Below are 13670 nucleotides of genomic sequence, written 5' to 3'. Positions count from 1 at the left end.
CCAGTCTTTCCTTAAATGTAACCAATGATCCTGCCTCAACCACGTCTGCCGGAAGCTCATTCCACATCCCCACCACCCTCTGCGTAAAGAAATTTCCCCTCATGTTCCCCTTATAATTTCCCCCCTTCAATCTTAATCCATGCCCTCTAGTTTGAATCTCCCCCACTCTTAATTGAAAAAGCCTATCCACGTTTACTCTGTCTGTCCCTTTTAAAATCTTAAACACCTCTATCAAGTCCCCCTTCAATCTTCTATCTTCGAGCTGAGACTGTAGTCCAATTTGATTATACAAGGGAAAATATACTGAAGTGGTTTCCCATTGCCTTCTTCAGTTGCAGGGTCTGTACTGGACAGGTAACCCTGGCCATTGATCAGCAGATTCATCTGCCCAGCGCTTTTAGTTTTACAACCATCAATTCAAATCTGTAGTATCTGCTTGTAAAAACCATCCACCTCCTGCAATCCATGGCTTCACATGACCCTGATTGGGAGGCTAAACAGGTACTACACCTTGCCCAAGGGTGACCTGTAGGCTATCGGACGGAAGGAGCACCTTACACCTCCTTTTGCTGAGCATTTTGCACAGCACCGACTCTGAACTAATTAGAATATCAAACTATTTAGACAAATGGATTTTATGGTAATTAAAAAAATATATTTAATTTACATTTTTAAACCCAAACATGCAATCAACAAGAAAAAAAGTGAATATTTCAAATCAGAAAGGAGCTAGTGATCACTTATCCCACCCACCTCCCCCCCCCCACCCAAGAAAGGAAAAGAGAGAATTAGTAAAGAATGAAAAGAAAGAGAAAGAAGAAATAAATAGAGGAATTGTTGGGGATCAGATGTCTATTCCACAGGCTTCAAATTTCCATGATTTACCTAGATCTTGAGAGGACATTGACAGAGGTCTCAAGGGTGGGGCACAGCTAAAGATTTTCACCCTCATTTTGTAAATATGGCTGTCATATTTTTAAAAATGTGCCATATTTGTTTCTTAGGTTTATAGATAATCTTCTCAAGGGGAAAACAAGCTACACCTATATGGGAATCAGACTTCCAAGTAACTCATACATTTCCTGGCCACTGCGATTTTGACACATTCTACGGTAATTACTTGTACTCTTAACATTGGCACTGCAAAGATGCTGGGTATGTGTGTATGAGGAAGTGGATTTGTAAAGTCCTTATCTATTTGTTGCCTAATAATTATTGCTATGGTCTCTCCGTTGTTCTGATTTAGGTGGTCATGCAACAGTGTGCACAATAGTTAGGAAGAGTCACTGATATCAACAGTAATAGTGGGTTTCCCCTTAGCTGGGGAAAGAGAGCTGATCTTAGATGAAGGATCGGTCAGGCAGAGATCAGTGGGATTCATTCAGATGGTAGACGAATAGCCCATGAAATGGGGTCAGTATGGGGAATGGGGGAGGGTAATGATGGGGGGGCACCTGAGGGAAAGTCATCGTCATGGGTTTTTTTTTACAAACAAAAACATACCTTATTCATAAAATTTGCACAATTTGCAGGACATCCACCTATCATTCACTGAACTAAATAACACCTATTATCCAGAAATCAAGCCACCGTCAAAATCAATCATGGAAAATAAAGAGGTAAAAAATACGGAAGTTTAAAATTGGCACGCCTCGCCGTTAGTTCACCAATCACGCAACACGCAGCCTCAAACAACTGGAAAATTCACTTATCCAGCATCTACCAATCCCCATAGATGCTGGATACCAGAGGTCTTATTGTATATCACTAGGAATATTTACTTTACGTCAATGAAAAAAGAAAGTCTGCAGACGCTGTGTGATTGCAGTAAATACACAGAAGTCCGGGTCTCGCAGCGTCCATAGGAGCAAAGATAACCAGCGTTTCAGGCCTGAGCCCTTCTTTTCCTCCTTTGGATACTGCAGGAGCTGCTGAGTTTCTCCACCCATTTTGTGCATTTGCATAGCGTCAGCATGGCTTCAACTTTTCTTTCGAAACTTTAAATCAGCAACAAATTAGAGAGGTTGCAGGTGAATATATTAAGAATATAATGATACCAACTTTCATGCACTGATCACTGAAGAGAGAGGTTGACTATGTGATGTAGCACAGCGACAGTTAGTCAGGTCCAGCAATCTCTTGTTAAAATACACCTGAGGCAGCCCCCAATTTCCAGAAAGCCTGGAACAAATTCTGGTGCCACCCCACCCCCATTCAGCAACAGTGAAGCGGGTCACCTGTAATCCCAAGCCCGAGAACAGCCAGCCAGGCACACATGTCTCCTTCATGGTCCACTGCTTGTGTTAGATGTACAGAGGACAACAAACGCAAAATGTGGACCTTGCCCGAATCACAAAGGATCCCAAATTTCCCTTCACAAGTTATTTCTCATTAAAATGTAATCATTTATCATAGACACAATATAATTTGTGGGCAATATTTCGTGGACCCTTTGTTAAAATGAGACAAGGCAGTCTTCAACTCATTTTGTGCCAAGGTGTCACGTTAATCGGTTTAAATAAAGATAGACAATGTGTTCACCTATTACACTTTTGGCAAAAGAGGCGCTTTTCAGTGTTGCAAGACCAAGGTCACCAATCTTTACTGATCCGGTCGGGCCCGTGATGAAGATATTATCGCATTTCAAGTCACGGTGGATAATTGGAGGAGATCGGGTATGAAGGAACTGAAGACCCTTCAGGATCTGTCTGCTCCATCTCTGCAGGACCTTATTTTTCATTGCTTTAAAACGCTTTAGATACCTGAAATAAAAATAACATCCCAGCTAACTACAGGTTGCTAGCAACGTCAGCTTATTTAACATTAGGCATACAGCACGGTAACGGGCCATTTTGGCTCACAAACCCGATTACGTCCAATTAACCTACAACCCCTGTTACGTTTTGAAAGGTGGGAGGAAACTCAGGCAGAGATGAGGAGAACATTAATGCTCCTTACAGATGGTACCAAGTTGCTGGCGCTGTAACAGAGTTGCACTAACCACCAACGCTGATTGTGTCACCCTATTACTATATATCGTGCACCAAATAAAGTCAGATATAGCCGTCACTCATGATTAGCTACTTTAGGAAAACCAATGCTTCAGAAAGATCCAAAACATGAACACAACAAAGAGTTCTTTGATTGCTATTTTTTTTCCTCTCGTGTAGAATGGGAATTTAAGTGTTTTGATTATTTAAACATTTCTTTGTGAAATGGGGAATGCTGAATTTTATTCCCAATTAATTCAGTTTGAAGAAAGCAGATGTGAAGGTAAAAGAGGAGAGATGGAGCAGGGAGTCATGGCACATGCTATTGAGGAGCAGACTTTAGAGAGGGGTTGAGAGGCCGGCAGTCTGCTTCTTCCAATTTTCATGCACTGATCACTGAAGAAAGAGGTTGACTATGTGATGTAGCACAGTGACAGTTAGTCAGGTCCAGCGATCTCTTGTTAAAATACACCAAGCTGATGAGGATGTGAGTCTTAAAGTAGAGAAGCCGAGAGCGTTTATTGTATACGTCGATGATTCAGCAAGGCTGAAGCTGATTGTGAAGAACACCAATAACTCCTTAATTGCCAAAGACAGTAAAAGACCATTAACCATTGGGTAAGGGGTATGGCCCCCATGCAACGAATCTTAAAAAACTTGTATGGAAAAAAGATTGTGAAAGTCTGTTCAAATATTCTGAAAAGCTGGAAATTTGTTTGCGTAAAATGCATCTTGTGAGCCACACAGGAGACTCTCTTGTGGACTATCTGTGTGGGCCAGTGTCCCTTGCTGTAATGGAGCTCTCATGCTTTGCAAAGCACTAATAAAGCACAGTGATATTTGTAACAGTGTTTGTGTTCATTTGTCAAGTAATCTCATGTTCACTTTCACACTGATGCCCTAAAATTGGCCTGAGGGCTCACAGCTTTGGGGCAAATGTTTATCAGAAAATACAGCCACCGATTCGCATGAAAACCTACTTGTCTGTTCCATCACAGGTTTCTAATGAATAATCGCTAGCAACTTGTGTAGCTAAGATTAGTGAGGCTAGAAAGTGGGTCATTGAACCTGAAGATGAGGTGCCTCGCTATCTTAATTTTGGAATATCATTGGATGGGCATTCTCAACTGCCATGGATTCAGTGCAAACTTATCTTTCTGCTTGTGAGTCGAGCTATCACACTGCCTAGGGAGAGGAAAAAACACCCCGAGTTCTGCAGTGTAAACAAAGCTTCTAGAAACATTTTTCTTTCTGCAGGTGCTGCCTGTCTTGTTGAGCATTTCTCTGCTTTTAATTTGGATTTCCAGCATTTGCAGCTCTTTTGACCTTCACATTCTGAAGTGCGATCGGTAACTACTTACGTTTTGAGGGTCCCTGACGTCATCAGCTCCGTCACCAGCACGATGCACTTGTGACCTTTCACCGAAGACTTAAAGGAATCATAGAAACGTACGATGTTGGGGTGTTGCAATCCCTTCAGCATCTCCACCTCCTCACTGAACCTCTGCCTCTCGGCCTTCGATAACTTCCGAGTCTAATGACAAGTGAACACAGGAATGAGGGAAAGACGATAACACTCGTTCAATCTGCACAATAGACGGAAAGATGATACAGAGATTATCACCACAGCGATGTATTTGACCACTGCTTTATTGATATTAATGTCTCCAGGGAAATAATAGAGGGAGAACTTTGGATTTCTATCATCCGCAACTGCTGCAGCGTCAAATTTGTTGGACCTTTGGTGGGTCAGCACCTGCGACAGGGGTTCGAATCCAGCACTGGAGTTTGTACATTCCCCCCATGTCTTTGTGAGTTTCCTCCAGGTGCTCCATTTTCCTCCCACCATCCAAAACATACTGGGGTTGTATAATTGGGTACAATTGGGCAGCACAAATTCATGGGCCAAAAGGGCCTGTGACCATGCTGTATGTTTAAAAGCTGAAAAAAATTAAACATTTTAAAGAATATATTTTCACATTCTGGTGGGGGCTCCTTCCATTTTTTGGAGGACAATACAATCACTTCCAGAATTTCCTCAACAGACCGAAAGCCTGTAGTTTCCCCACTGATCTGTCCTTTTTTGAAACAGAAACCATGTGAACGAGACTCCAAATCAAAGGAATTATTCCCGTCTTGAATGAACCATTGAAGATATTTGCTTATTGAATATCTGTTCCATTAAGATATAATCCATACATCAAACCCCTTAATGTATCTAACTTAACATTAATTATGTCATTCAATTGTAGACAGTTCCTTCAATGGTTTCTCCTCTGTGAAGTTGTCTGCTTGAATTTGCCCTGCATTTCCCCCCAGTGGCTTCATGCAGTGGAGCAGAGAATTTAGCTCTTTCCACTTTTCTACAAAGAACTTTTGATTAATTTTATGCCTGTTCTCTATTATCCTAAACTTTGTGTCCTCGATTGAGGCAAGCGGCTTAAATGTGCCTCATGCCTTGTTTCTTTTGGAAGGTCATACTTGTAAACTCTGACACATTGTACGTCAAAAAATATTTATTGAAGGTAGATACAGTACATGTGGAAACAATAGAGGAAAAGAAAACCAACTGGTTTGACTTTCAAGATTTCCTGTCACAGTTAGTGGATTTGCAGTGATCTTGTCAAGCGATTTTCTCTGGTTTTACTTACTGTTCTCCATTCTACAAATTTTCTTCTCAAGCCAGCAACACAAATGGTATTTTACTATTCCCCAGTGGTAACTACACTGTATTGAAATGTTAGTGCTGCAGGTTTGGGCTGGGGGAGAGGAGCATGTCTGCATGAAATTAGGTACTCACTCATCCAACTCGTGGAATATTTTTAAATTCAATGTGCATATCAAATTGATCACTCAAAGGACTTAAACTGAAGGCCCAGAGGTAGTATTCTGTTGTTAATGGGACACTAACATGCACATTCCACAGTTGGAGAAAAAGTTCTTTCCATAACTTCAACAGTCTGCAGCAAATACAAAGGAGTAAAAAGCTGACTATTTGAAAACAAACAAGCTGCTGAGTGGAATTCTGCCACACTATCTCAGCCCAGCAAGGCACGTGGAAAGCAAAATTCTCCAGTTTTAGCTTGAACGCAGAGATATGGTGGCAAGTTTCTTGGCATTAATTCTCTCTCAAACCTGTCCACTAAATATCTACTATCCGAAGGGTTTATTTTTAAAGTGAATTCATGTTTAGGACGTGGATGATGTTAGCAAATCATTTCCCCAATTCCTTTTAATGATAACTGTTTCAGTACAAGATTAATAGTTTCCAGTATTGGTGGGTCTTTTTCTTGAATCACATGTGCCAAGAAGCAGTGAATTTTTTTTAGCATGATCACAAGATAAAGGAACAGAGGTAGGCCATTTGGCCCATCAAGTCTGCTCTGCATCTCCACCCGGAGCTAAACAGTTCTCACTTCTAGTTCCAATTTTCTGCCTTTTCCCCATATCCCTTGATACCTTGACTAATTATGTCACCTCATACTTCAGTTTAGCATTAGAACACATTAAAAGAAAATTGCAGAGTATGGTGTTACAGAGACAAAATTCAGTTAATAATGTGCAAGAGCAGAATCATTTTGCTAATGAGAGACCCATTCAATAGTCTGATAACAGTAGGGAAGAAAATGTCCTTGGGCGTGGGAGAAGAGAGCATGTAGCTGGGGTGGGATGAGTCTTTTAATATGTTGGCTGCTTTATCAAGGCAGTGACAGAGGGGATGGAAGGAGAGATTATGATCAGTGGCATTTCTAGGTAAAAGAGCGCCTACGGCAAGCTCTGAAATTGCACTCACCCCTCATTTTTGCACATCAGATGACAGTTGGGCTATTTCTTTAGCAGTTTCTAGGAAACGTATAGCAATATCATGGAAGTCAGATACAGGTATGGAAAGATGGCCTGCAGAACTTCATAGCTGCATACCACCTGAGAAGATTACTTACAGTTTACGAAACAGATTCCAGAAAATTTGGTGCCCACATTTACAATATGTGGGTTTGTGTGTTTAATACACTCTCTGAAGTTGTCATTTTTTGGTAACCTCCAATATTAGACTTTATGATATGAATGCTCTATTCCTTTGGCATTATCCGGTCTTTCTCTATTTTCTTCTCTCTTTCTTTTACTATTTTCTCTCTAGATGTTTTAGGGGGAGGTGAGGTGGGAGGGGTTTATATACCACATGTATAACTTTTTAAAATAACTTTTGAATTGAATGTAATTATTATGGTGGTTTAAAATTTGTAAATAAAATATTAAAAAAAGGACCCACACTATCCAGCACACACTCTGTTCTCGCTGCTGCCATCAGGAAAGAGGTAGAGGTACCACAAGACTCGCACTACCAGGTTCAGGAACAGATGCTACCCCGCCCCCCCCACCATCAGACTTCTCAACAACAAACTCAATCAGGGACTCATTTAAGGACTCTCTGTTGCATTTTATTGATTTTATTTTTCTCTGTATTGCACAGTCAGTTTGTTTACATGTGTACATTGAGTCAGCATTTTTTTCCACTACAAATTAGTGGCAATTCTGCCTGGCCCACAGGAAAAAAAGAATCCTAGGGTTGGTTACTTCTGTGTTAGTGCTGGGATTGCCCCACTTCCTGCTGAAGTCATTATTCACATTGTGGATTAGTGTTCACTTCCTCTCAATGGCAAATCTGTCTGTGACTAAATAGGCTAAGTGTGGCACTGACCATCACAGTTTCTGTGATACGTTGAGGACTACAATATGGGAGACAGAGCTTGAACTAGTTCAGGGGGACCTAGGAGTTTGTAACTTGGTAAACCACTGTAATGTATAATTATCTGGTCAGGTTTACCTATTGGCCGGTTGCATCTATGGCCCTCCCTACAGGCTCCTGTATAATGGTGACTGTTGCACAGACCCTGCAACTCAGTGCAGGACAACTGATATGCTATGTTCTCAAGTGAATTAAAGCCTATTGGTTTCTCCACAATAGTCTCCTGAATGATTGATGGTGCATAGATAACACCAAAGCTAAAAATGTCCTCATTAACGTTCTCTTTGGGTGTATTTCCATTGGTCAGAATAAAAGCAAAGGGAGGCAATAAATTGCCATTCATAAATTTATGACACTTTCGAGCACCACTTTCCATCTTCAGGTGCACAACCCCGTGGTTGGGTTGAGAAGGGGTGCAAAGATTAAAGAGAATCTGTGAGTCTTTCATAATATGAAGTTAATTGAGAAAGTAAAAAAACGTTTAAATGTAACATTTATATGTACAGCATGGTAACAGGCCCTTTCGGCCCACAAGCCCATGCCGCCCAATTACACTCAGTTAACCCAAGCCCTCGGTATATTTTGAATGGCGCACCCAGAGGAAACCCACACAGACACGGGGAGAACCTTCAACCTTGTTACAGACTGACCCGGATTCAAACACCCACCGCTGGCGCTGTAACAGATTCATCTTGCCGCCCCACTGTTATTAAATAAATGATTAATATATACCCAGCCTGCAAGGTGCCATCACTGCAGAGCTGCTTGCAGATGGGAGTCCACGGGACAGCTCCGACGCCTTAAAAGGAGCATCTCATGACCTCATCAGGTGCTTATGGGTGATGGAGAGGTGGCGAAGGGTGCCAAATTCGATGAGTCCAAATTAGTGGTGCTTTATTTCTGAATGGCTGGTGATCTTGCAAAATAGTTCGGAACAAAGAATTATAATGTGTAGTGAAAGACCTAGAGAATATAGGTCCAGAGAGCATCCAAAATGGTTGGACCGATAACTCTACAATGGAGAGGAACATCATTATGTGAATAGTTTCAACACATTCAGAAGAGGGGCATAAATAGGAACAGGTAACAATGTCTTTCTCTGGATGGAGGGCACAAGAGCTGCACTGCAGGGACACGTCTTGTGCAACCCAATTGACAGCAATGTCTACATGGCAATCATTGGGTACAATTCAAATAACATGGAGAATAAGGATTTATGGGGATGAGGCAGGTGGGTGGAGCTGAGCCCACGGCCAGATCACCCATGATCTCATTGACTGGCTCGACGAGCCAGAAGGTCAACTCCTGCTCCCAGTTCTTAGGATATAACAATACAGTAACTAGTGAGAGGAGGAAATAATTCATAATATACCAAATTATTTTAATGCCAATTAAATATATTTGTTAAGTATAATCACTGATGCATTCAAGTACTCAATTTGCAAGCTCTCTCAAATTTAAAAAAAACAGCTTTATATCGAGTGCATAATCTGTTTGGCACTTTGTCTGTACGTACAAGTACAGGTCAGGCCACAGGCGATAATACCCTTTTTGTTTTCTAAATTATGCCATGTGATCCTTGACATCTGTCCAAGAATGCAGACAGCTCCTCATTTTGACATTTCATCAGAAAAAGGAGCATCTCATGACCTCATCAGGTGCTTATGGGTGATGGAGAGGTGGTGAAGGGTGCCAAATTCGAGGAGTCCGAATTAGTGGTGCTTTATTTCTGAATGGCTGGGGATCTTGCAAAATAGTTCGGAACAATGAATTATAATGTGTTGTGAAAGACCTAGTGAATATAGGTCCAGGGAGCATCAACAGTGCTGCACTCCCTCAGTACTGGATCTCCCACCTGCATTTTTGTGTTTCACTGAGTTCCTCCGGCTTTTCTGTGTATTTTCGCAACACACTGGAGGCCCCCTGTGGATTGTCTCATACCCTGGCACCTTCACAAAGGGTCTCCCTGTGTGACTGCTTCCTCAGGTAGCCTGTTGACACTTCTGTGCTTGGCCACCTTCCAAACATCAAGGATATTAGTGAGAAATGCGTCTGTGGAATAATTGTGTAACAGCAAGTGGCAGACATGTGAGGGACTCTGGCTTAACTGTTCCAAAAGGGACTCCAGATTTGTAAAGGTGCCAGATGCCTTCAGAATCTCAGTAGCCCTGTTCACTGATGGAACCCAGCAGAACTGTAACCTTAGTGTGTGTTTGCTCTATTAAATCTCTCACATTTGTTCAAAATGGGGCAGCCACAAGTTACTTCTTCATTTAAAACTTTGTGTAGCTAATTTAATTAAACCAACTTTTTTAAAAAAATCCTTCTTCACCTCGAAAGGAGTTAAGCCAATTTCCAAGATTCCGTGAGTTTTCTCTGTAGTTGTGATACAGAGCTCTGAAATCAAGCAGAATTTTTATCTTGCAGTTAACTAATACAATGCTCAGGAAGAGGTTCTTCCAAAAGACTCCAGGACTGTTTGCAATATCATCAATCAGTGTTAATGGAATAGATGTGATGAATATTGTAACTGCACTGAGCCAAATGGCATGAGTCTTTAAATAAAACTTATGAAAGTGGGAAAAACTTTAATAAAACCCATTCAATTGAGGGAATGCAGCTGGAAGACTGAGTAATACAAGCTCAGGAGTAAAACATGAGAATCTGCAGACTCCGTGATTAAGTAAAAACACAATGTTGGGAAAACTCAGCAGGTCAAACAGTGCACTTTATATAGCAAAGATAAAGATAAAGTCCCACAGGCAGGAGTTAATATGTGGATAAGGGAAGAAGGGCACACCAGGGAAGGGGGAATGGCTCTGTGAATAGAGAGGGAAGGGGGTGAAGAACATGAGGAAAGTCATCAGAGGGATGGGGAAGAGAGAGGAAGAATGGGGAGTGGGCTAGCAGAAACCGGAGATGATATTAATACCACCCAGTTGGAGAGTACCCAGAGGGAAAATTAGATGTTGGTCCTCCAATTTATGGGTGGTTTTGGTTTAGCAGTACATGAGATCATGGACAGGCATATCAGTGTGGGAGTGGAGTGGAGAATTGAAATGTTGGCCACTGGGAGATCCTTATCACCGATGCGGACAGAATGAAGGTGCTCAGTGAAGCAATCTCCCAGTCTGTGTCCAGTCTCTCTGATGTAGAGAAGGCCGCAACACAGACTCCCACAGATTCACAAGTGAAGAGTTGCTTTACTTTGGGGCCTCCAATGGTAGTGAGGGAAGATGCAAATGTGGCACTCCCTGCAACCACAGGGAAAGGTGCCCAGGGGGGATAAGTGGGAAGGGACGAGTGAACGAGGGAGTCACTATGGGAGCAGTGTCTACAGAAGGCAGAGAGGGGAGGGGAAGGTGTCTGGTGATGGGATCATGTTCTAGGTGATGGAAATTATGAAGGATAATATGTTGGAAGCGGAGGCTCAAGATGCGGTAGGTGAGGACAAGGGGAACCTTGATTTTGTTGCATCTCTGGGCAAAGGGAGCCATGGCAGATGTGTGGAAAATGGAGTTGATGTGTGTCTAGGGGCAATTAATTTGTTTTATATTAATACAAGCTCCAAATTGATTTTGATCCATAATCAGTAGCTTGCTGGATTGTTCAAATACCAATGTTCTATGTGATTTGCAAAATAAATGTATTTTCTTTCAATCAACATTTATTCAAATCTATCCTCATCAGCTTTGCCTTGAACAAAAATTAAAACTTCACATTGTTAACCAACTCAATGGGCTAAATTCTTCATATTAGAAGTGTATCCTAAAACATGTGGGATTCCAAGCATATCCAGCAGAAATCAGCGCTGGATCTAGATTTGCTGAGGCCCTAAGCAATAGAGCTTGGAGGCCCCTTGTTAAAAATTCATATTTTCAAATGAATGCATTTACTGATTACATATTTATCATTTGTTTGACTTGATTTCTATCGTAAATTATAATACTTGAATGTAATTTTTAAAAGTAGTTTTAATATACATCAATACATGTTTGAGGCCCCTATGGATTGTGAGACCCTAAACTAACTTTTTTTTAAGCTTGTGCTAAAACTTAGTTCCAGGCACTGGAACTAAGCTCCCCACCAATGTACTGATGCAGGGTCTGAACCCAACACATCAAATTCTCTCTTTGCTGGTACAAATGGTGCTTCACCCGTGAGCTCCTCCAACAGCTTCCTTTCATTCCCAGATTCCAGAACCTACCTCCCTACCAATGTCAATGCAAGTTTATCGCTATTTGATTCGGATAGGATTATTTTACCTAAATAGTCCTCAATTTATCCTGCTTATTTTTCTGAGAAGTGCCCTGCACTGGATTCACAATGTGTTATGAAATGAAATGGCACCTGTTTGAACGACCATTAATCACTGACAAAAGACAAAGGAGGAAAAACCCAACACCCAACCCCAACCAACCAATTTTCCCCTGCAACCGCTGCAACCGTGTCTGCCTGTCCCGCATCGGACTTGTCAGCCACAAACGAGCCTGCAGCTGACGTGGACATTTACCCCTCCATAAATCTTCGCCCGCGAAGCCAAGCCAAAGAAATTATTATTTTTAAAATGTGAAATGATGTCTCTGAGGGCAAAGGACAGGAATCGAAATAATAACACATGAAGATTTTGCTTCCTGAAAACTTTTCGGTGTATTTTATGTTCTTTGGGCTGTTGATCACAAAAATATTCTGAACAATTTCCAATCACCTACCTCTTTTAAGAGATAACCTATTTTTGTGATTTCCTGCCATATTTTAAAGACAAAACCACGAAGAGCAACATGACATTGAAAATTAATTTTCTGTCTTTGCTCTTGGACTTCCTCCCTGATGATCTTGGGTGCAGAGACAAACATTGTGAACAGTTTCCCCAAGACATTGTAACCATGAAAAAGCAGGCATCAGGGCAACTGGAATCCATCAGTGCTGGCCGACCATTGTTGGACACTGACATGAGAGGCATCAGATGCTGAGTACAAATGAAAATCAGCGGCAAAACATTTTTACGTCAGTTGAACTGACGTAGTTTAGGGTCTTACAATCCGTAGGGGCCTCAAACATGTATTAACGTATATTAAAACTTTTTTTAAAAATTACATTTAAATATTATAATCTATGATAGAAATCAAGTCAAACAAATTATAAATATGTAATCAGTAAATGCATTTATTTGAAAATAATTTGTATTATTTTTTTAACAAGGGGCCTCCAAGCTCTATCGCTTAGGGCCTCAGCAAGGCTAAATCCAGCGCTGGATGTGCTTGGAATCCCACATGTTTTAGGATACACTTCTAATTTACAGAATTCAGCCCATTGAGTTGATTAACAATGTGAAGTTTTAATTTTTGTTCAAGGCAAAGCTGATGAGAATAGATTTGAATAAATGTTGATTGAAAGAAAATACATTTATTTTGCAAATCACGTAAAACTCCTAGACACACATCAACTCAGCCCTTACCCGCATCACCTCCGTTTTCCACACATCTGCCACGGCTCCCTTTGCCCAGAGACGCAACAAAATCAAGATTCCCCTGGTCCTCACCTACTGCACCTTTAGCTTCCGTTTCCAACATATTATCTTTCATAATTTCCATCACCTAGAACATGATTAAACATGCTAAATTCAATAGATGATAATTGAATGTCTCTCCAACTTCCTATGTGATATAGCAAATCAGAAATGATCTTTCTGTTCTATCCTAATCCCTAATTGTTTATCAGGAAGCAAACCTTTTGAAAAAATTTGTTGCCCTGTGTAAGTGGTCGGAGTTGAGGCAGAGGGTAATTAGCATCCTGATGAATGGTGGGACAGAGGTAGCCTACTCCTGCTTCCCATTTTTCTGTGTTCTTTGGTCGTGGTTTGGCCACATATCCACAGATCCCTACAAGGTACAGAATTGGTATGGACCACAGATCAGATCAAGGCAAAGAGA

General features: G+C 41.2%; 1 protein-coding gene across 5 annotated transcripts in view; it reads right to left on the bottom strand.

Moving 5' to 3' along the window:
• wnk4a (WNK lysine deficient protein kinase 4a) overlaps positions 1–13670 on the bottom strand; it is a 108255-nt gene that overhangs the window by 55130 nt on the left and 39455 nt on the right. For all 5 annotated transcript variants that reach the window (XM_069907283.1, XM_069907285.1, XM_069907280.1 and 2 more), the window contains 2 exons: positions 4352–4524; positions 2542–2762 (listed from right to left, as the gene is read on the bottom strand). In XM_069907283.1, the coding sequence (XP_069763384.1) occupies positions 2542–2762; positions 4352–4524 (394 nt within the window). The remainder of the gene's footprint in view (positions 1–2541; positions 2763–4351; positions 4525–13670) is intronic.

This window comes from Narcine bancroftii, chromosome 12 (genome assembly GCF_036971445.1).
Source record: "Narcine bancroftii isolate sNarBan1 chromosome 12, sNarBan1.hap1, whole genome shotgun sequence".
Lineage (NCBI taxonomy): Eukaryota > Metazoa > Chordata > Chondrichthyes > Torpediniformes > Narcinidae > Narcine > Narcine bancroftii.
This window is presented reverse-complemented; position numbering and strand designations above follow the sequence as displayed.